The sequence below is a fragment of the Bactrocera oleae genome, chromosome X (genome assembly GCF_042242935.1).
Source record: "Bactrocera oleae isolate idBacOlea1 chromosome X, idBacOlea1, whole genome shotgun sequence".
Taxonomy (NCBI): Eukaryota; Metazoa; Arthropoda; class Insecta; order Diptera; family Tephritidae; genus Bactrocera; species Bactrocera oleae.
In genome coordinates, this window is record NC_091541.1 from 33,012,934 (window position 1) to 33,037,667 (window position 24,734).

A 24,734-nucleotide genomic window follows, 5' to 3' on the forward strand; every position below is an offset into this window, starting at 1 on the left:
ATAAGTCGTATGTAGACAAAACTTTAATTATGATTAAAAACTAGGGTATTTGTACATTTAATATGCAATAAATGTGTAAAAATAATTTAAACGAATGTTAGTGGATATAAAAGTAAACATTATAAGAACAAAATTCATTTTCAATCGAAAAATTACATACTTTAGAATTATGAATTTTGAACTTTAAATGCAAATATCTTAAAAACCACAAGTCAGTGGCAGTTTTATATATATAAGTTCTTAATTTTGAAAACTTCCTTTTTCGGCCCATACCCATTTTAACCCCGAATTCCCCCCCGGATGCTATTCTAAATCTCAGTCCTCTACAACTTTAATTTAAAGATTCGGTTTTAAAAAATCAGTCATAAGGTGCTGTGACAAAACAATAGATTCTTCATATAATATATATAAATTGTGGTAGCATTCAATAATATTTCTAATATCTCACTAAAATTTTGTGAAGTGGCATGAGATGGTCTTTTGTCACCTTCTAACTTTTAACAGTTTTTCGTGTTTCGCGTCGTAGGTGCGACTGGGTATTTTTTTCAACACAAACTTGTTTCGTCAGCCTGCATAATTTGATCGCGAACATAACCACTTAACGTAATTGCTTCTAACAGTAGTTTTAACGACTCCATGCTGAAATCAAAACAATCACTTTAGAAACTTAAAATATAGCATTATTTAATATTTCTTGAAGTTTTACTCAGCAAGCTTTAAAATTTATATATAGCCTTAATGCTAAGCCAAAACCAAAGATTTTCCGGAATTGAGTATGTATGTAAAAAACCAAAGATTTATTATTATATATACTGAGGTAAGTAGTTTATCCTACTGGTATGAGATAAAACAATGCGATGTGAAAATTTAGCGGTTCCAATTCACTCAAAAATACACTTGTATCGTGTTCTATATTCATAATTTTAACTTTAGTATATTTGAGTTGTTGAAGACATTTATTCATTTTAAACCGCGCTCATGACGTCAAATAAATTTCTGGTAACTCTCAGTTTGTACGTATACAAGTAAAATAAAGCTTGTTTTCAAAGTTCTTAAATTCGATCATTGGAACAATCGTTGAGCATGTTGAACTACGTGTGTTGATTTGATGAAACAGGTGTTAACTGCAACGATTAATATATATATATATATAAGTTTTTGATTTCCCTGTATTTCAGAAACCAACGTTCGATTCATATGTGTAAGTCCTTGATTTCCCTGTGTTCCAGAAACCAATATTCCTTAAATGGGTTTTATCTTTTGTATGAATAAGTTCTGTTTGTCTCAAAATGTGAACATTTCATTGTGATATGTGAACTTATTTATGCCGTTATTAACGTAAATTTATAAATAAACTAATTTCATCAAGAAGAGCGGATTTTCAGGTGTCGCCATTCTGTTGAAATATCTTTTCTACTATCCTCTACTTTTATAGTAATGTTCGGACTTCATAATTATTGTATAAACAAATTTAATAGATTTGCAAAGAGAATAAATACGAAATTACAACTATTCACCAGTAACTGCAGAAAACGGTCACAGAAGGCAAGGAAGTGTCATTAATGCTTCCACACAACGGCGAACTAGGCAGCACTCGGAGTATTCAACAAGGATTTCCAGTACTGATAGCTTTAACAGCGTGGTAAATATCAAAACATTAATCCGACGTTGTATAACTTCGCCGGTAAATCTGACAATATTTACACTATTTCTAATTAGAATGTTTTATACGTAAAATAAGGTTGCTAGCTATGCCCCAGAATTCAATGTCGACTCAGTAAACTTGATGAAACTAGACAAAGAGGAAGTAATAGATGAATTCTTAGATGAGGCCCGTTTTAATTTGGCTACGCGAGTTATGCCGAATGGTGTTGAACTTATTATTGCCAATGATAAGAGTAAGCCATCTTCTGTTAAGACGGAAACTAAAGACTCATTACAAGAACAGAAAAAGCAACATGTTCCACAGCAATTAGATAGTGTACTAAGTCAATCTTCTTTCCGTCCTATGACTTTCGCTCCAAGTACTTTAAAGAATAAAATGATACTTGTAATTCCAACGCAAAGTGCAATTCAGGTAAGTTTTTTAAGTAAGTTGTAAGTGGTGTGATTTCAATATATTTTCTTTGGTTTTAATAATAAGGGAAGGGATAGCGGGAGCTCCATACGGTTGCTAATACTTTTTTTTTTGATATTGAGGATATCAGTCGTACAATGCTATTAGACAAATGTAGTAGGTGGATAGATGACTGGATTTGATTGAGCACATACGGTAATATTCTCACCTATAACTATAACGCCCATCATGATTGAAAATTAGACAAAACTGGACTGAAATCACAAACACTTAAAACATAATGTAATTTTGAATCCCACCAAACTATACTATAGATAGCTTAGGCAACAATAAATATTATTACACACTGTAAACCTGATAGGCGACAACGGCGAGAACTAGCCGAACTTGTATACACTTATCCCATGGCTCTCGAATATTGAAATAATGATATTCGTCTATTTGGTAAATGTTCCTACATATACGTGACCCTTTACTGAAATAATGATTTCCATTCTATCGGTAAGTAAACTAAATAAATATTATACATTGTGGTTTAGTACCAATTATTGATATAGGTACATAACTTCTCTTAGACGGTATATACCAATTATATTAATTTCCCTTCGGTTGATTTAATTTGTTTAACCATCAAACTTACAAAACTTAATAAGAATATAAAATGAAAGTAATTATGGGAGTAATGTTAGAAAAAACATAAACTTCAGCTGCACCAAAGCTGTAATATCCTTCACGGAGGCATTTCTTATAGCATAAAATGGTATAACAGATCTTTATTGTTTGGGCCAATACCATTTCGTTTAGTGAAGTCAACAACCTTTGTTCACATTTAGCGACGACAACAATATTTTTTTACATTTAGCCAAGTCAATAACCATTTTTTACATCTTAAGAGGTCAATGACCCCTCTGTTTACGTTTTATGTGGTCAATGACCGTTTCGTTTACCTTTAGTCAAGTCAACAAAATTTACAATTTATGAGGTCTCTGACCCCTTTGTAAATTGTTCAGATACTATAGCATATAGTTGTCATAAAAATTTACCGATCTAAAACAAATTCCTGTATAGAAAACTTTTTTATTTGACAAGATACTTTCACAAATTTTTACAATCTCCAAACATATTGTTCATCTTTTTATTTTTGAAAAGATATCTTCACAAACTTTGGCATGGATTTTTGACAAAGGCATCAAACATATTGTTCAGATCGGACTATTATAGCATATATAGCTGCTATTTAAACTGACCGATTAAAATCAAGATACCAGATTTTATATCCTTTTATATTATAAAAAATGCACCTGTGAAGGGTATTATAGCTTCGGTGCTGTCGAAGATAACTTTCTAGTTTTTTGTTTAATTATTTACTATCTCGTCAACATGTTAACGATCTACTTTCTTAATATACTAATTCGTTCGCTACAACCAAAAATTGTTAGTATAATATAAATAGGTAATGTACAATCTAAGGTACAGACTTCATCGAAACAAAGCCGATATTTTTCATTTCCTATACTCTTCTGTCTTCCTATGCATTTTCTACAGGAAAAATTTTATTTGCCAGCTGATTTAAATCAGTTTGTGACGAAAACGTGCCTAACGACTTATACTTACCGCACAACATATCTTCAAAATGGGTCTACAACTGTCGAAAGCCGGGAACAAGTTATATCCAATATAGCTACGGAAGAGCGTAACTATTTGCAGATCACACCAGCTTTATCCTTGGGCTTAACTTTGACGCAAGTAAGTAAAAAGACTTGTTTTGTTTTAGGTTATTGGTTATGCAATCCACTCGAATAAAAATACGTTTAAGCTATTTAGCCACACTGGTAAAATCACAGCTCCTAAAGATTACACAATTGTTGGTGTTTTGAGATATTTTGTCTCTTATATTATATTATTTGTATATTGTTATTACTGCAGAAAACAATACTTTTAAGCTTAGTTGAATTGTGTTATTTTTTCAAAAGCTACGCATCAAAGTTTATACTAGCGGTAAAGGTTGTATTTATATTTGTAAGAATATTATGATATTTATTATATATATAAAATTTTTTATTTACCAAATTAGACACCCAGCTTTCAATTTCTGCGTGGAAATTGAAGTGCTTAGCCAATGCGTGTCCCATCGATGAAAACAAATGGCAATCGGAAGATGCCAAGGGTAGCAACTCCCAGCCAAATACCCAAATTGTATCCTGAACCATTTTGCTTTGTGTGCAGGTGCATTTTCGTGTAACAAAATTACTTTGTCGTGTCTTCTGACCCGTCTGATTGCTTTTCGGTCAATGCATGGTTGAAATTGATCATTTGTGGTCTGTAGCGGTCATGTGGCACCCATTTTAAGCACTTTTGGATTTTTCCCATAGCTTTCAAAATGGTTTGTTGTGCATGGCTTCCATTTGTTTTTGACTCAGTATCATCTTTATCCAATATTGCTTCCAGTTCGGCGTCTTCAAATGTTTTTTATTTCTCACATCAAAATTATTATCTCTGCATGTTGCTTCTGATAGAGAATGATCACCATATGCCTCGAAAAGCATTCGATGCGACTTTGCAGCACTTTTCTTTAAATCATCACTTTCCGGTACAAAATTTGACATTTTCAACACAATGAAAAAAAATGATGTTGTTTATTCAATGACTGTTATTGCATATGTTTGACAGATGTTATGCCAACAAAACAGAAAACCAGTTAAGGCTCGTTCACAACCAACACATTTGTATCTTAGCGCTCACTTCATACCGGTACATTTCACAGTACTCAGTTATAAAAATAAAATTTCTTGTCAAATCTCTGGTAGCGCAACAAAAAACATATGTTATTGACGTTTATGGAAATGTTGAAGTTTTTATAAGCAACGGGTCAAAAGCGCGTTTTAAATGGCATTGAAAAAAAATAATAGTAATCAAAGCGATGTAAACTTATTACTTTCGGTAATAAATAAACACAAAAATATAATAGAGTGCAAGAAAAGCGGTACCTTTACGGTAAAAGTGAAAAATAAAGTTTGGGCCAAGATTAAAGAAGAATTCAATAGCAAAACAATTTCTCATTTGAAAAATTGATGTCAAGCTAATATCAATAATGGGATCGGAGAAGCTTCAAGGAGTGGAATCGGTATTCGATAGTGAACTAGCTGCCAACTTTGATATTGGTGAGAAACTACTTTATAAGCAGTGAAAGTCTCTATATATTTTTTATAAACTGTTTTGCAGATAAGGCTGACAGCAATGCAAGTCTTAATCATTATCAGGATGGTAGCGACATTTTAGATGAAATCCTAGACACTAGCATGACTGCAGACACGGCAACTACTTCTAACAATTGGTGTTCATACACGCAAAAATACAAAGCGAAAAACTCAAGATCGACCAGTGCCAAGGCGGTGAGAATACAACATGATCGAAACTGGCAGCTGTTAAATCAAAATGGACCTAAGAAAAAAGCTGTGGGAGCAACAGGTAGAGCAGTCTGAAGTCGAACATAAAATGCGTATGAGAGTAATGGAAGAATTAAGTAGCGCAATCTTCAAAAATATAACACACACAAAATAATAGTACAGCTCCATATGTATATACTACATATGTTTAAAGGTTATTTATTAATTTTTAAATACATGTAACATAATAAGTAATTATTATATTTAAATAAATATAATACTTAATTTGCAGTTACAATGTTGTATGTATCTATTTAATAAATTATTTCTGGTGACATTTTTTTGAATGCGCCGATCAGAGCTGCGGTTGTTCGGTGTGTTTAAAACTGCCATGATTGGTCCATCAATTTCAGGATCTAAAAAAGATGCTTCAGTGTCGTGATGCAAACAGCATAAGTTGCTAAAGACTGCTGTGGCGATGTTAATATTAGTGCCCGAGAGTTTACAAATCGTTGACGAATCACTGTGAAATAAAATTCAATTAGTTATCGCCATACAAATGTTAACTACTGACTGTGAAAACGGCTCTCAGGGTAATGAAGACATTTTACATCGATAAATTAAGGAAATTACTTAACCGCAAGAATGTTCATATCTCTATTTTATTACTATTAGATTGGCTCTCAATGTTCATTAAAAAACATAAGCGTATGCCTTCGAAAGTACATACAACTTGTAATTTATCTAGCGTAGTTTATTACTTTTAAAAGTTGAAATAAAACAAGAAAACTAATAATCGGCTTTTGATCCACGCACTTAAAATATATATAATTAAATTAGATATAATTAAAGTATTTACAAAAGAACGCTTCCTCAAGCAATTTTTCGAAAATGTATTATTGTAAATGCATTATCAGATTAGATCTTTCTTTAAAGTACAACTCTGGTCCTTTGTCCTTAGTTATATTACGTGAGTGTATAATAAATAATTAAAGTGCACAAAACTTATTAAATTTGAGCTAAGTTGAACCACAAATATGGATTTCCAGAATATGTACCTACTTATATGTATATATGTACATATGTATCTTGTTGTAATAATAACTACTAACGAATTAATTTACCTCTATTTTTAAAAGGGAAAACACAATAATAGAACACAAAATGCCATAATTATTGAGTTTATGGAAAAAATTCAGATATTTTAAGATGATTTACAAAACGTAAATTAACACCATAATAAATAAATCTTTATTCAGGCGATAATGTAATGTGTGTATGTAAAGTAAGCAAGTAAATACATACAAGTATACAAATAACTGCTAAATTTCAGTTCCGATTCCCCTCGGACATCAAGTGGATTACTATTAATCTTTTCGTTGCTTACTTCCTCTAAAAAAAAATTAAAAATTGCGGAACTTATTGTAAACTTTAATAGAATTGCTTCCAAATTTTTTGATTTACATTTTTGATGTACAAGTTTTGTCTCATTAGCAAACAACTGATTCGAATATTAGTTTTGCTTATGTTGGAAAAGACGAAAATCCAATTAGATTCTGTTACACCATTGAAAATCTGAATTGGTTTGCAATTCTGACAACTAAAAAAAACTGTCATGGATTCCACAACACTTTTGAATATAAACTGACAGTAATATTGACCGTAAAGTACTTGTTTTATTGTGAGAAAAGCGTGAGGCGCTTTTTACCATATTTTTCACACATCGAGGAACGCTACGCTATTTTATAAGTTGTCAATTTATATTAGTAATTATTTTTTACTTTTAAGTTGGATGTCCTTTAAAAGTGGGCTTTCTAGTTCTTTTAAACTATATTTAATATTATTTTTTACTGTATGAAGGGATTAACCAAGACTGTGAACTATAAATGGATATATTTTACATAAATTTGTATATAACTCTAAGAGACTGTCAGCTATTAACATAAGTAGGTATGAACTGAGAATTTAAGTTTTAATTTTTTATTTAATAAAATAGAAGCGTTTAAAAAAGGTATTGTGAGTGAGTGTCATTACATTATGTCTTGTTTCCTGATAAAAAAGATTACAACTCGCTGGGAAAAATTCAGTACTTAAATCAAATTCTCCGCTATTAGTTTCGGTATCAATTTCTGAAAACTCGTATCGAGGCGACGTGTAATTTTATAGATGGCACAGCAAGTATTTACTATTGCAGTTGTTTATTCGGACCTTGTTCAAATGATAAGCATCTTAATTTTCAATTCTAAACAACAAAAGTTCTTTCTATCAAGTTTCTAGCCTTGCAAAGTATATTGTTATAACGAATTCATGGGCTTCCAGTGTTTTCACTTTCTTTAAGGATGTGTTTGAGTAAATTTCTAATTCAAGTGACAGCATTGATTGATTGATTAATTTTGAGGTATGCACCGCGACCTACGGTCTATTGTACCCTCCCCTAAGTCATATCGTGTCATCTAGGCCCAGCATATTGATAAATTCCAAAATTCTGCTGGGTGCTAGTGAGGCGATACAATCCCTGTGTGGAAACATGGTTCCCAGGGCCTTGATTCTGCGTCTGCAGACTGCTGTGCAGTTCATCAGCAGATGTTCGGGGGTTTCCGGCTCTATGTCGCAGAACCGGCAGTTTGCAGAAGAGGCTATGCCCATGTTAAAGAGATGCTTCTTGAGCCAGTCGGTTGCACACCATGAGTGCCTTTGTAGCTTTGGTTAGGGTCTGGTCCACGTGCTGATTCCATCGCAGTGTGGAATCCAGCGTGAGTCCCAGATACTTGACCGTGCTGGACATCTCAACCACTCTGCCGTCCAGGGATATATTCCTGAGGCCCGGCAGTGACCTCCGTCTGGTGAAGGGAATGATTGTAGTTTTAGCGGGGTTGATGTTTAAGCCAACCCCCCTACACCACCCCTTTGCCAGTCCCAATCCCCTCTGAACGATATCGCAGAGTGTGTCTTCAAATTTTCCCCTAGCTAAGATAACAATGTCATCCGCATATCCCTGACAGCGGATTCCATTGCTAGTCAGCCGCTCAAGGAGGTCGTCTACAACTAGGCTCCAAAGTAGGGGGGATAGCACTCCGCCCTGTGGGCAACCTCTTGTTGTACCCAGACGAATTTTAGTTTCGCCTACTGCGGCTTCCGCCACCCTAGTGCGCAGTACGGCTTCAATCCATCTGCGCACTGGTGCTGCCACACTCCTTTTCTCCAGTGCTCTTGACAGGCTCTCGTGAGACGTGTTGTCGAAAGCACCTTCTATGTCGAGGAAGGCGCATAGCGTCACCTCGCCCCCATCTAACGAATTCTGGATCTCTGAGGTTAGCTGGTACAGAGCAGTGTTAGTTGATCTACCCGCTCTGTAAGCATGTTGCTTCTCATGAAGCGGTGAAGCTTTCAGCACCTTCGATCGTAATTCGTGGTCTATGATCTTTTCCATACTTTTGAGTAGGAAGGAAGTAAGACTTATTGGCCTGAACGATTTCGCCAATGAGTAGTCTTTCCTCCCTACTTTGGGTATGAAGATCACCTTTGCGGTGCGCCATGGTTCTGGGATATATGCCAGCGCTAGGCTATCCCTCATCAGCCGAACAAGGTGGGGCAGTAGCACCTGCTCCCCTTGTTGCAGAAAAGCTGGAAGGATTCCATCCGCACCCGGTGACTTGTATTTTTCAAAAGAGGCCAGAGCCCACTTGATGGAGTCTGCAGTGAAGAGCTGTTTTGCGACTGTCCAGTCCAAGCGTGACGGCCTTCGTTCGACCATAGGTCGAATCTGGTCTTCATGAATCGTCTCCGGGAAATGCGCTAGTAGAAGAGCCGTAGCTCTTTCTTCTGCGCTGGACGTATAGGTCCCATCAGATCGTTTGATCGCTAGTACTGTGTCCGTCTTGCCTCTAGCCAGAGCCTTATGCAGTCTAGCTGCCTCTGGGGTAGAGGAGACGCTCTCACAGAACTTCCTTAAGCTCTTCTGTTTCGCCGTCCTAATCTCCTTATTGTAGGTAGTTAGGCTGCATCTGTATTCCTCCCAGTTTCCGGTGCGCTTAGCCTTATTGAATAGCTTGCGCACCGTTTTTCTCAGTACTGAGAGTTTACTTGACCACCAGGAGCAGTTACTGCTCTTGGCGACTGTCTTTAGGAGGCAGCTGCTGTGATAGGCTTCTGTGATGGATTGGTTTAGGGCAGACAGTCTGCTCTCCAATCCAGAAGCCGTTGCGCTTATATCCAGCTGCTCCCTACTGCTAACATTTGTTTTAAGCGAGTCCCTGAAAGCGGCCCAGTCCGTGTTCCTAGGGTTACGCTTGGGAGGGAGTTGCCCGACACCCATCCCCAGCACGAATCTTATGATACGGTGATCCGACATGGAGGGTTCCGATGATACCCTCCATTGTGAGATCAGCCCCATCTCAGACTCGCTGCTGAGAGTGATGTCAAGCACCTCCCTTCTGGCACTAGTTACAAAGGTGGGTTCGCACCCCACGTTTGCTATACTTAAATTATTACTAACTATAAACTCGATAAGAGACTCACCCCGTGTGTTGCAGTCCGTGCTGCCCCATTCGATATGGTGGGCATTCGCATCGCAGCCCATGATGAGGGGCAGTTTATTCCGCCTGCAGTGCTCTACCAGGTTGCCGATTGCCTCTGGGGGTGCTATCGGAGTCTCCCCCGGAAAATAGGCCGCTGCCACGACGAAGTCCGCTCCTTCGTCGTTCGTGGCTTGTACAGCGACCAGGTCCTGTGTTAGGAACTCTGAAAGACAGAAATAATCAATATCGTTCCTAAGTACTACGCAGGTTCTGGGTCTCTCACTTGAGAGGTCCCAAATTACCTTGTTTGACTTCATTTTGAGGCCCCTGACCTCTCCTTTTCTGACCCATGGCTCCTGGATCAGTAGTATGCCCAGACCATCGATCGTAAACCTGCTCGCGATAACCGCCGAGGCTGACGCCGCGTGGTGCAGGTTTACCTGGGCAACTTCTATTCGCGGACCCACTACAGGATCGGCTCCATGAGGAACTGGTCCTCATTCTCACCGTCCTCCGCGATGTCTCCCGCCAGGTTCGTGAGCCCCTCCAGAAGCTCCTGAGTGGAGGGTAGCGCCCCCCCTTGCTCGCCCGTCTTCTCGGAGGGGACCTTCACCAATGTCTCGGCAGTTGCCGCCTGCTTTGACGTGCTTGCGCAGGGATGAGTCGCAACCTCATCCACCTGCATTTTTTCCCCTGCATCGCACATGGTGGTCGGCTTAGGCCTAAATGGCCTCAGGACCACCGAGCTGAACCTGCAGTTCAGACGGAAGCTCACCTTCCTGACGAATTTGTACGATTCGTCATCTATGGAGAGGTTGAGCCTCCACCCTGAATCCTCCTCAGTGCTGCTGGTCACCCGCCATGCCGATGTATTGAGGCCATCGTTCTGGTTGCGGATGAGCCCGAGAGCAAATTCGTAAGGCTTGCCTGCGCATCTGGTCGTTGCCGTTTTCCATGGTCGTTAGCTGTTGTTGTTGCCGAGATCCGCCGCGCCAGAGCCCCTTGACGCGGTAAGGCCACCGTTACTTCCCAATGCGGCCCGGTGTTGGGAAGGCTCCGTTAGAATACAGCCGAATTTACCTCCTGGCTGCAAATCATCCAATGGGCACGGGAGTCGCATAACACCCTGGATTAGGAGGTGGCAGCTCTTGGTTGTCGCACGCATACGGCCTCTGACAACCAGTGTGAGGGTGCAAGCACCGCTCGCACCAGTTGGGAGATGCCGAGGATGCCTTGCGACTTAAGCCCCTGCACCACGGCAAGGTGCCTGCCATTCGCAGAGGAAACCATGGAATGGCAGGCACCAGGAAGTGACAGCATGGATACCTGATGCTTTTAATTGCAGAAATTAAGGAAAATTTTTTTGGTTGTTTTTGCAGTGGCTTTCAAACTCTTTTGCCATGCAGTTTCAGTGCCACTGAAAAATGTTACAAACATGCAAACATACAGGTGAAGCTAATGAAAGCGTTTTATAAATGAAGGATGAATATTATTGCAAAATAAAGTATCTAAAGCATAGTTTTATTTCCATTTAAAAGTAATAGAGTTGGTCGTGTTGCCATATAAGAATGTTTGCCTGATGAAAATATAAAAATGGGCGTAGGCGTGGAGCGATCCATATGCCAAACAGATTTAAACGATATTGTTAGATAATATTCTTATGACGTTCTTTCAGCTCTGTTAAAAAATTGATAAGCCATCCACTTTTTATGAAAAGAAGCACAAATACCGTTTGTCCGCTTAATTTAATTGACATAAAAAGTAAAATAATACATTTTCTAAAATGTGTGCTTTGTCCACACCTAGTACAATTATATTTATGTTTTTACTTCATTTTCTAATCTTGTAATTAACAGACACCTGCGTTAGCGGTAGGAATATTTCCCACGACATATTCTTATTACAACACAATAAATGATGATGACCATCCAGTGGTACAGTTATCCAAGTATACGATTGTTAATACTATTACAGGGCCTGATGGTTACATAAACTTTCTTCAGCCATCTGAAGAGGCTACATCTATATACGAAACCAATACATATTACAGCAAGTTAAAATTTACAAATATCCTACAAACGACCGGCGCCGAAAAAATGTATGTAACCACCAATATACTCACACAGGTGATAGTAACAGAGTCACTGGCGCCACGTAATTCGCTACTGCTAAAACACGTTGAGTCTAGTTCCGCACAGATTAATAGAAAATCTGATGAGATATTAACATATAAAAACTCGGAACCTATAAAACATCCAACAGTATTGTATGAAACGAAAAGTGAATACGATATGCACATATATACAACGAAAACATTTGTAACAACATTAACTTATTTGAAAACAACATTAGTAAGTGGAAGTGATGACGAAAACGTTTCCACGATGCATAGAATTGTGCCATCAAAAAAATTAAAAACATCGGGGATGGTTGAACAAATACAAAACGCGCAAAATGTGCATAATTCCAATATTAGTTATCGCACACGTATTATCGAGAATGTAATCTCTGAAACAGTACCGAGTTCGTTGCTTAAAAGCGAGGTGGTTTCGAAATTTCGCGATGTATTGAAATCTATTAAGCCCGAACGACGTATTTTTATAACTACAGCTTCCTTATTGAATGGTGAAACGTTAGAAATAACAGCAATGCATGCATTAAAACCATCATTAGCCACGACAAAAGAAGAATTAAAAAATGTTATAGGACCGAAGCAAACAATAGTAGTCATGTCCACAAGCGTTCCTTTGCAAATGATACATACGTTGAGTGATACGCTAAGTAAAGGCACTAAGAAGAACAACACATTGAAAATAACGACTACAGCTACAAAAATACAAAGCACTTCTACAGAACTGTTTAATGCGGCGCATGCAATCCTTGATGAGGACTCATTAAGTGCGGACGCTGAATACAACGAAATCTATTCAAGCAAATCACCGCAGTTTCTTAAACCATCCAAACCACAAAAAAATCAAACAATACAACATTTGGTTGATAATATTATCATTGCTACAACTACGAACAACAAAAATCGGCTACCGGTTGCAGTCAGTCAAATAATTGACTCGCTGAACTTACAACGTTTAAATGCTCTACGGCCAGTCATAAACGCTATGGCCGGCTTGTTACAAGGTAGTTTTGCTACAGCTTCAAAACAGTTACAGCTAGTAAGTAGTTCTTCAGTTCCGTTATCGGCGTCAACTGGTACAGAAATTGCATCGATTGTCAGCAGTACGCAAATGAACCGTTCGAACCGTTATAATTATCAAGAAATAAATGATGGTGCAGTAATAAAGCAGAAAAAGCCTATATATATACCTGTAATAGATTATGAAATTAATAGTCATAAAAAACAATTCTCTAATATAGCAGCTGTAAGCGCAGCGGGTGATCTATTAGGCGTGTCTACTGTGCAAAGTTTGCACTTGCAATCAGATGCAGATAATAAATATTTACAACAGCAGGGCAAACAACAAACCCTGTCACAACAAAATCAGTATGCAAATAGCCTTAAAAAATCACAAAGTTTTGATATGTTAACAGAAAACAATATTTTTAACATGATGCTGAGAAATGGCGGTATACCGATTAGACCAGGTGAGGTTATCACAGCTAATTCTGATATTATTATCGGTAAACCGAATGGCATCCAGCATCCTCAAATTCCTCTTGCTAGTAATTTTGCCAATTTGGAGGAACAAAGCCAAAAGCTTAGTGTGAAAAATTATCATAAAATGTATAAGCAGCACATTGAAGTATTTGGTGGTACCAATAAGCCTTTTATGACTAGCCATATAAGCACAATACCTCTAGGTCATGAGCCACAAAACCAATACAATAACTCAAAGCGGAAGCTGATATTACAACAGAAGAACAAGTTGCTTTCAAAATTACCAGCGCAACAGGTTATCCACAATTATTATACACACAATAATTGGGTACCAGCAGAAAATTATGATTATCTTCTAACACCACCACCACCAGCGGTGCACACGGCCCTTTCAAATATAGAGAAATTGGAGCCAATGTCTTCATCACATATAACAAATTTTACGGTACTAAAAAGTGTACAGCCTACTAGGTTTTTAACTCCTGTTAGTGAATTGCACAAATCAAAAAAAAGGTATTATGCTGTAAACAATAATACTCATACGAACACTCAAATTTATGACAGGAATTTATCATCTAATATTAATAACAATAAGTTAACAAAGATGCATGACTTAATGATGAATACATCTAAAACATATGTTAATTATCACGGAAAGTTTCAGCATGCGCAACATATGGAAAATCCGGTAAATGAGAGGTTATCGTCGGAATATTCACCATATTCATATTCTGCTTTAAATGCTTCTTATGACACCGTGGTGTTGAGACAACAGACCCCGAAAGCGCCGGGAGTATATGCAGGTACGCAAGCTAATCATCAAAGTATAAATTTGCATACACACGTATTCAGTCATAATGTGAATATGCACGCACCCCCCTTGACATTCAAAAAGGAAACAGACTATCCAAAGTATGCAACCGCTGTACATGGTCAGATTCCGAAAGTTGCTGAAGGCGCAGTCAGGTACAATATGCCACTTATAAAAATTCCACACAACGAAAAACAAGTGCAAATTAACTTAACACCACAAAATGTTATCGAACAAATCAATAACCCCGGTGTTATTGCATATACAAAGGACACTACGAATACAAAAAGTATTTTTGTGGAAAATATTGCCGACAGCTCTGTTATTGGTTCATTTTCTCTTTATAACAGCTTACCTAGTGATTTGACGAATCTACAGCAGCAGAAATCTAAAGCTCAAAAGCCGCTACGAACACAATTAAACCACAACCATGCACATCTTTATATAATGGCAAAAAACAATAATTTTACAGATAACCACAATCAAAGCTCCAACAATAAGGAGAGTGTCAGAAATGAATACCAACGTATATTTATACCAGCAGCAGCAGGTGTAACGACATCAGATACGTTCACTCAGCAGCAGTATCCACAGCGTGTTGGTTATGACGTTAATATGTACGCCACAAATGGAAGTGCTAATAAGGAATTAACAGACGTTATAAAGAATGTGACAAGCGTAAATCATGCAATTGCTGGCTCTCTAAGCACTGCAAGTTTATATTACCAACCAAATAACATGATTGACAAAATAAGTTATTTAAAAAGTGCCAATACTTATGATACAGCTGTTGAAAGGCTTATTGATAAGAATAGTAAAACCGGTGTTTTAGTATCTAACAACAATGTAGATAACAACGTGGATCAACATACGGCATCGGCTACTAATAGTTTGCATGAAAAAACGCGCACTGAACAACAGAAAGTGTTGCAACCATTTTTTTCACCTTTTGCTGCAATGGAAGTCAGTAATACGCATCCAACACTGTTGGAGCAATTAAATGGTGATATTACCAGAAACTCTTCACGAAACTCTACCATTCCTTCAAGTCGAAAAAATGTGCGTCCGATAACCTATTATTTAACTAGAGTAACGCAGGAACATACAGCAATATCGACAAAGTCGCCTTCCCAAACTCCCCAAATGCGACTTAATGAAAAGAAATACACACAGAATACACAGTTACTGTCGCGTGGTGCCCCTTTTGCTACTCAAAGATTGCAAATTTTACAAAATGCGACACAAAAACAGCAAAAAAAAACTATTTATTTTGCTAAAGGCGATAGTTTTAAAACGAATCATGAAACCAAAGCCACAAGTGTACATACAGATGACTTAGCAAGTATAGTGCCAAAAAGTAAACAAGAATATAAGCAAACGTCAAAAACAAGAGAACCTAATAAAAATTATAAATTAACAGCAAAAGAACAGATTTTATATGCAACAACCACAATGCATTTGCCAAAGACGATCAGTAATAAACAACCAACAAAAAACGAAACGCGCACAGTTAATCAGCGTCAACAGAATCTAAGCAGTTTATCTTTGCCTATAACATCATTACCATTACCACCACCTCCAAAACAACAACAGCCCCATTCTTTAACTTTTCCAACTGTTAAGCCACAGACAACAGTTATACACACAAGTAATACCCAGGATTACGAGACAATCAACTTAAAGTCAATATGGCAGACACTATTGCAATCGCCACCACTACAATCAACACAAAAACCATCGCAGGCAAAAAACAGATATATAGGACGTACAACGGCGCTGACACAAAATCGGAAAATACCGAAACCAATACCACTATCGAAAATCAATGGTACAGTGACGCACAGTGTCGTGAAGGAGGACATAAATTTAATAACGAGTACAAATAATTTCCTGGATATATCAACAAATGTATATTCAGTAATCAATTATAATGCTAATAAACATGTTAAGCCAACAGCAACAATAAGAGATACAAGCAGTTTATCATTAGTATGGAATTCATCCACTGTATACACGGCTTTTCAAATTCCAGGAAAGCATGTTAAGAGTCCAATGTCTGTACAACAATCAAGCGAGTATGAATCGCCGCTAAATACAGATGTTAACATTATAAGCAAACCGCATGAATTAGTTACCCTCAAACCTTTTCTCGAATCTTCAGAAGCGGCAACGATATCTCCAAGTAGTGGAGCGTCGCTAACAGACGCTTTCACGCTTTTAACGGCTTTTCCAAATGGATTTATGGGCGTAATCGTAGAGAAATCAAATCTTTCACAAATTGACAAAACAAAAAGTCAGTGGCACCTAAAGTACAATAGTCGAACAAACATTTTTTCTGATACCATATTTTATAAGAATATTGAATTATTTCCAACAAAGTACATAACAAGAGCACAACTGATAACTCCCTCCAGCACACATAGTAGGATGCTTACAACAACTGCGTATGAACAGTTACAAAATGATACTTTCTTTGATACCAAACTACAAACGACTACCACGGATAATACAATAACGCAAACCGAATGGGCAACTAAAACCATAACTGTAACAGAGTCAGAATCTTTAACCGAGAAAGCAAAAGAGTCAGACGCGAAAATACTAGAAACATATACAAACATTCCCGCGGAGCCCACAAGGGTAACCGTTGGTAGTATATTACCAATTGCAGAGATTATTGTTTCAGATGTCGAAGGGAAAACGCCGGACAATATCTTTAACCATGCCAATGTTATTGCAACAATGGTATCCGCAGAAGTATTAGAAAATGAGAACACAAACATACATTTTAATATAGGCAATTATATCTTACCACAATATGAGCCCTTCACGCACACCAATCAAAGTCGCAAAACACAAAACAATAATATAAAGCATAATAATAGTTTTGTAGTATATGAAAACGATTTAAATAAAATCAATATGGGTAATAGGAATGAAGTGCCAATTTTCAATATTTCAAATACAACTACAGAAAGTGTTTACGTAGAGCCAAAAAACAGCATTTTTATTGTGATGACCAACTCACAAAGTAATGTCAAAGCCAAGCAACCATATGATCTGTCAAACGTTATTAGACTTGACAGCGCAGATGCCTCGTCTATTGGTTCTATTGTCTCTGGCGCCGCTAGTGATATTGATAATATTGACACAAATACAGGCACTATACAATTAGATTATGAAGACAGCGTTTCGGTGTTTAATTTACCTACACGAGATGAACAGTCTATTGCCGAGCCGCACGATTCTCGTACAATGATTAATCAAGTACTGCTGGGGGGTGTACTTATAGCAACACCACCGAAGCTGAATATCAGCATCAGTCCAACGGCGAAAAATTCAACATGCCTGCCCCCATGCAAAATGGCACGTAATGAGGTGTGCACTCTGGCAGAGTTTCGCTGGAATTGTGTTTGTCGCCCTGGCTTTGCACGCATGTTTCCCGATCGCCCATGTAAACGTAAGTATAAGTAAATATATATGGATGCGTAAATATGCCAAGTCGGCATAGAAATCGCGTATTTTCACGGAGATCGAGCAAATTAACTCAAAACTATTAGACATAACGTTTTAAATTTCTTTCTGTTTGTAGAATGATTATTTTTGAAAAAGTTTGCCCTACTTCTCAAAAACATCAACTCCCTATTGTTATTTACGTTTATAAGCATACTGAGCTCAGCTGTTATAAGCAGTAAAAATCCACTTACACCTAGTAGTTAGGTCTAGTAGACTGACAACTCTACAACATCATTGGGATGCTAATTATACCAATGAGTTTATATATTTACATATGTATATGTATAGTGTTAACTTAGTTGTCTGGCGCATTTGTGCACCATTAGTTGAATCAATGCAGACTATTCGAAATATATACCTATATATATACCATATATATGTATGTATTTTATACAAGAAAAAATGTAAAAATGTGCTTACTTTGTCCTCTTTATAACTAGTTTTATATCTAAGGAGCTATCTAAACACGCTTAATTATATGATGACATCCGTACTAGCGCTAATAACGAAGGAATATATACTTCATAAATTTTCAGATATATGTATGTACATACATATATGGAAATATTTGATTTGGTTGTAACATTTTCAAATTATTATAAATTATTGCTCCCCAACTTAACTTAATTTTAAACTATTTTTTATGAAAAATGATTTTTAACATATTCATATAATAAATTATGCAGCAACCTACACATACCAATTGAGTCTACGTATTGACCATTATGGAGATTTTAAATTGTTTTACGATCACTCTTTGGCCGATAATTCCACTGATGACTATAAGCATCTCGCAACAGTTACGAAGGAAGCTATAAATCGTATGGTAATGCAATCCGATTTACGTGATATTTATCATGGAGTACAGTTGTCCACATTCACTCTAATATACGACGCAAATATGGATACAGGTGGCAAGTCAACAAACATAAAGTCATCTGATTTATCGGCAAATTTACTCTTACAGGTTTGTGCTTCTTAACTTATTATTTCTAATATAGTTAACATGCTTTAGTACAGTGACGACCAGATAAGCAATGAGCACACAAAAACAAAAAGACGAAGAAATAGGAAAATAGTATTCTTTGATCTCGATACACCTGATCCAGATGCGCCTACTTATTTAACCCGTACAACTTTTTGGCGGCAATAACTTTCTCATTTCTTTTTGCCCAGCGAGTAACTTTTCAAAACAAACAAAAAGAAGTCGCCAAATCAGGAGAACATGGATGTGGTTACAGTCTGATTTGATCAATTTATTCGTGGCAACGATGGAGTTGTGAGCCGGTGTAGTGCTTAACCTTGTGACCGTTTTACCCTTCGATATCCATATGTAGATCACACCTTGTGAATTGCAGAAAACGATGGTTATCTCCTTTCCGGCCGTAAGGCAGTATTTACCTTTTTCGGTTGATTCGCCGGGTGAAGTCCACTGGTCCGTGGTCTCAGGAGTATACCAGTGGATCCGTGATTCGTCGAAGGTTACAAAACGGAGCAGACTGCGCCTAAATACTGTCAAACATTGCTGTGAAGTAAACGCGGCGCACACAGCACTGTCATTTTTCTAAGTTGCCAAGTGTTTCATCTATTTCTCGCACTTGCAATCGATGGTATGCCAATGCCGGATCTTGGACTTTTTTCACGTTATAATCTTTTTGGAGAACTTGGGTGCAGTTCATTAAAACTCTTTAAACCAATTTTGACGCTATTTGGTTTCACTGAGCGTAGTTTCTTTTCCCATAACAATAAACGATGCACCGAGCGACATTGGTCTTTTTTATTTTTTATAAATCCCTCGCGGTCAAAAAAAAAAGTACGAGTGATAGAACGTATTACACGATAGGAAAATAGTAGCGCTATATGATGCAATAGTTGTAACTCAAAAGTAGAAAGTTATTTCCCTGTTGTTTCTTCTTGTTGACTACAAGTAGTTTATTGCTACTATGTATTACTAAATATTTCTTTGCTTAGAATTATCTTCAAATATTTTAATGCCCACGTTTATATAGCTTTCAGAAAATAGCGACGAGGAACGTCTAATGGCTGTATTTAAAAAGTATTTACGCTTAACTAACTACAGCATTGGTGGCACAAAACTCTTCACGGATCGTAATGGTGTAGAATCATTGGCAATAACGGGTAAGAATTAATTTACTAAAACCGTATTCATGTTCGGCCACTTTCCGTGACTTTCAAGCCAACTTAAAACTTACAAATGAAATGAAAAATTTAAATCTCTATTGTGTATGGCGACTAGTGCCAGTACAGTAATCGTCAGGCATTGTCATCGCACATCGGTACTGGCTAGTAACCAAAGACATTATATTATAGTGATTATAGGGAATTTGGTTTGTTCACTATTTTTGTGGTATTTTATATAATATTACTACTATCTCTTGATATATTATACATAAATGTCATCAGGAAACTGCTTACTACTAGTTAAACATATTTTGCGAGTTTCGTACTAGTGTGAATACTTAAATTATCTTTAAAACATGTACGGAAGCGTTGAGTTAAGGTGTAACCGAACATTTTATTCTCTCGCAATTTTCAACGATCAAAGGCGTGTTGCGTTTCTTTATATTCAATATTCACTTAGTTTCATAATAAATGTTTGCTTCTTGTTCGAAATATTTATAATACCATCAATATAACTAGCAAAAATCACAATTTCCATCACATTATTGCTGTAGGAGGGTGCAATAGCAATAATGTTTACCATCGCTCAATTTGTTGAGACATTTTCTATTGAGCTATATGCGATATAAATTCAAATGAACGAAATTAAATATATTATGTATATGAGGAAAAAGTCAAACAGAGACTCGTAAATCATTATATTACGAGTTTGGGGTTTAGCCCAAGGTCTACACCGGTTTCATTATTATTCAGCGCTAAATCACATTAGATGAATGTCAATAAGTTATCTCATATATTACCGTTATATACTGTATACATATAGTCAAGTATAGGTACTGAGGCCGACATTTTCAATATCTAGGCGCTTGAGAAGTTGTAGTCCGAAATGTTATACCTTGAATGCAGTATTTTTTTCAAACTTATATTTTGACAATTTTAATGTTATATATTGTAATTCAAACTCTTACGTAGAATCTACAAGGTAATATTCAAAAGTTCCAGGACTTTTTAAACAACGCGACTTCTAGTGGCGCTATCTGTCTGAAATTGTTATCCCTCAGTTGTGTATTCTTCAGTGTTGTCGTATAAAATTTATATAACAGCTGACGTGTATAACAGCTGAGATATCGCGCTACATGTGACATTACATTTGTCGGAAAATGAGCCTCGAACAAAGAGCCAACATTAAGTTTTGTTTTAAATTTGGTAAAACTTTTACCAAAACTCATCAAATAATGAAACAAATTTATGGCGAAGATTGTCTATCCCGTAGCCGTATTCACGAGTGGTTTAAACGTTTTCAAGAGGGACGGGAGGACTTGGAAGACGACGAATGTTCGGGCCGGCCAAAAGATGTTGTGAACGAAAAAAACACGGAAATTGTGCGTGAATTCATTAAAAAAGAGCCGAAATCATCGCCTAAATATATGGAATCGGAATTATCAATATCCGCAGCGTCGATTTATCGTATTTTGACAGAAAATTTGGGCCTCAGAAAGGTTTGTGCTCCATTTGTCCCGCACACTTTGAAACAACACGAAAAAGACCTCAGAATCAGACAGATTTTTTGACCAAAAACCGCATTCATATCATCAACTATTCACCCTATTAGCCTGATATGGCACCCTGCGATTTTTATTTGTTCGGAAAACTACATTTGGCGATGAAAGGAAACCGCTATGCTGACGTTGATGCCATCCAAAGGCGACGACCGCCATCATCAACGCTATACCGACAAATGACCTAAAAAAGTCATTCGATAACCTTCTTGAATGTTCAAAACGTTGTATTGAGGCGGAAGTAGACTATTTTGAAGGCGACCAATAAATTTTTCAAAAAAAAAAAACAAATAATATTCGTTTTTTAATAAAAGTCCAGAAACTTTTGAATTGCACCTTGTATATACTATATTTAAATAACTAATTTTATTTTACAGATTTCAATGAGTGTGCGCATGGAAATTTTCACGATTGCTCTTCAAACGCTCTTTGCTTTAATTTGCAAGGCACATATACATGCAGTTGCAAGGAAAATTTCGCAGACTTATCAGGCAACACCGTTTACCCAGGTCGTGTATGCTCAGCCGAACTAGTCGGGTGCGAGCGATGCCACTATCACGGCAAATGTGTCGTCAAGAAATCCGATCGCCCATACGCTTCGGAACATGTAGTGTGCGAATGCTTTGCCTGGTATACGGGATCAACATGCCAACTGAATTTAAAAATAGTTCTTATAGTTTTAATAGCCGTCGGTACACTTCTCTTTACACTCTTGATGTTTTGCATTCTTCTCATATGTACCAAGCGGCATACATTGCGTAAAAAATATCATGCTCCATCACAATCTGATGCGGGTATCCATAGAATTACTGGGATACCAAGCATTGGTTTAATAAGTTGCAAAAGTACACATGGTATAAGAGGTTGCAGATCAAAACACATTAATATCGATAAATGTGCAATAATCAAGGATACAAGCAGTGAAAGTAGTAAAAATACTTTACTATGTGTTTTGAAGGTAAGTGAATTAGTATACCTACAATCAAGGACTACAGTAAGGAGAAGCATCTATGACTAAATTTTTTTTTAGAAGAAGGTGAATTTTATTTCCAAGTCGCGTTCGAACGTTTTTAAAACATGGGTTCCGAAAGTAATCGAAGAATATATGCATTTGCTGATGTTATTAACATCACAATTAACGACATAAATTTATTTGTTGTTGAATTGTTAGAATTCTGTTTGTAATATGTCTTTATGATCTCTTTTCATTAGAATAATATTGTCCGCCATTTCAATAATTATATTTTCCATTTCTTCTATGTTTATTAGGTGTACTACTATGTCTGTATCCTTGCCTATTTCTTGTGGACTACTTTGAATGTCTATAAATCCTAATTGTTCTGTCAAGCATAAGCAATATTGGCCATGCTGCGATATAGGGTGTCCTGCCAATTGAGGGCTCTTGGTTATTATTATAGTTTGTTAATTTTTTCACCTTGATTTTGTCCATATTGATTACTATCCTATTGACCATATGATTATTATGATAGTTGATTCAGTTGGTATTGACCGAAATTTCGCCTAGGGTTTCCTGTCGTTTGTGATTTTCGGAAATTACCCGAATTTGTTGATCTACAATTATTGCTATATATTCCGTTATTATTTTGTTACTGAAGACCGAGTTAACAGTTATCTCCCCTGTTCCAGTGACTATGGGCAGATCGTTGACTAATTTTAACAAAGTTGTCTACTGCCATTATTTCATTCGGGACGATTTAGTTACTCCACTTAGGCTACCGCTGCCATCTGAGCCTATTTACCTTCCACATTTCTTCTCGTATCGTATTGGTTTTGTCGCCTTATTTTCGTCGTTGTGTTTAGTTATTTTAAGTGTTCACTACACATTATTTTGGGTGGTGTTCACTTTAACTTTCTTTATATATATATGTATACGAGTATATGTTATGTAATCATCATATATGTTTATATACTAGAAGACTCGGCGTACTCTGTTCCGCCTTAGAGGAAATCCATAAGCAGATTTTGGATTTTATTAAGTTAAATTTTGTATTCGGTAGTAATATTAAAATAAGAATTTTAATGATTATTCATTGTTAATGTATTTCGGTGCAGAGATTGTACTCTTCAGTTAAGTACCTTGTGATAACGACATTTTTTCTATTATCAGGCGCAGGAACAAACAATGCAAATGGATATTCGTTTCAAACCACAAACTTTCAAGAATTGGCCTTGTGATTTGTTGATGAACGGCATTTCAGTTGGGGTCATGGGGCTCCTTGGAATAAAAATTTCCTCACCTTCAAATGTTCCTTTGAGTATCGTTGCGTAAATCGCGTACCGTTGCACAGTTTTGGTTGGTTTATGTTTCGAAACATGATTACTACGGAGCCAACCATTACGCGTAAATTATGTGGTGGTGAGCCAGGCACATCCAAATAGTTTGAAAATTCTATTAGATAATTGGTGGCTTCATCTTCATTTGTTCCACATTCAATAGATTTGAAGGAATGCATTGCAATTGGCACATGATCCTTTTAGTGAGTAAATTTAAATAAATAAGTATCCAGTTATACGAACCGTGTTCGAAAAGTATAAAATTCACGAAAATTAATATACATTTCTTTGTATACCCCAAAAACAATTTTACGTATCTATATCCAACTTAGGAGGTGACCAGACTCTCCATAGAAAGCCGCGATGAAGATGAAATATGTTACGAAAGGTAGTGATATGGACCATCAAGTTAGTCGTAATGTGAACTGTAATGAAATAATTTGACGTTTATTTGCATTTACATACTTTCACGAACATTGCTTTACTCAGAGAGGCCATATTATTACATTTAGAATGTTTCATCGAAGAATTTTCAACGACGGACGCAAGGTGATGCGGTTCCTGGTTATTCGGATGTGTGTTCTACTGATGCTCTAGGTCTTATATATACAGCTCATCCAAAGGGCGATGAATGCTTCTATTGGCGGTTGTTGTTTTACTTCAGTACTTCCAAGATCAACGGCTACCGATGAAATAAACGTTTGCCTCAAATCGTCGAGTCTATGGTGCTATATGAAGAAACTTCAGCTGAGAAGAAACGTGAGCGTTGCATTGCTAAATGATACATCTGCTGGAGGTATCTCTGAGCAATTGCTGAC

At 36.8% G+C, this 24,734-nt stretch overlaps 2 protein-coding genes across 2 annotated transcripts in view; one reads left to right on the plus strand and one right to left on the minus strand.

The window, feature by feature from the left end:
* Positions 1–1,589: 1,589 nt before the first annotated feature.
* LOC106624597 (mucin-4) overlaps positions 1,590–24,734 on the plus strand; it is a 37,696-nt gene continuing 14,551 nt past the window's right edge. The window contains exons 1-6 of the mRNA XM_036378296.2: positions 1,590–2,077; positions 3,623–3,823; positions 11,837–17,864; positions 18,607–18,887; positions 19,930–20,059; positions 21,999–22,579. Coding sequence (XP_036234189.2) covers positions 1,787–2,077; positions 3,623–3,823; positions 11,837–17,864; positions 18,607–18,887; positions 19,930–20,059; positions 21,999–22,579 — 7,512 coding nt within the window. The 5' untranslated portion in view covers positions 1,590–1,786. The remainder of the gene's footprint in view (positions 2,078–3,622; positions 3,824–11,836; positions 17,865–18,606; positions 18,888–19,929; positions 20,060–21,998; positions 22,580–24,734) is intronic.
* LOC118683857 (uncharacterized) lies at positions 5,636–10,861 on the minus strand. The gene is made up of 3 exons (XM_036378339.2): positions 10,283–10,861; positions 9,982–10,203; positions 5,636–5,986 (listed from the first exon to the last, which is right to left on the minus strand). Exons 1-3 carry the CDS (start codon positions 10,479–10,481, stop codon positions 5,880–5,882), a joined length of 528 nt encoding a protein of 175 aa, XP_036234232.2. The 5' UTR covers positions 10,482–10,861; the 3' UTR covers positions 5,636–5,879.

Coding starts and splice junctions, on each gene's coding strand:
- LOC118683857 (XM_036378339.2), bottom strand. CDS start 10,481: ATGAGGACCAGTTCCTCATGGAGCCGATCCTGTAGTGGGTCCGCGAAT. Junction 10,204..10,282: donor TCAAAATGAAGTCAAACAAG/GTAATTTGGGAC, acceptor TCTGTCTTTCAG/AGTTCCTAACACAGGACCTG. Junction 5,987..9,981: donor CACGGACTGCAACACACGGG/GTGAGTCTCTTA, acceptor TTTATTTCACAG/TGATTCGTCAACGATTTGTA.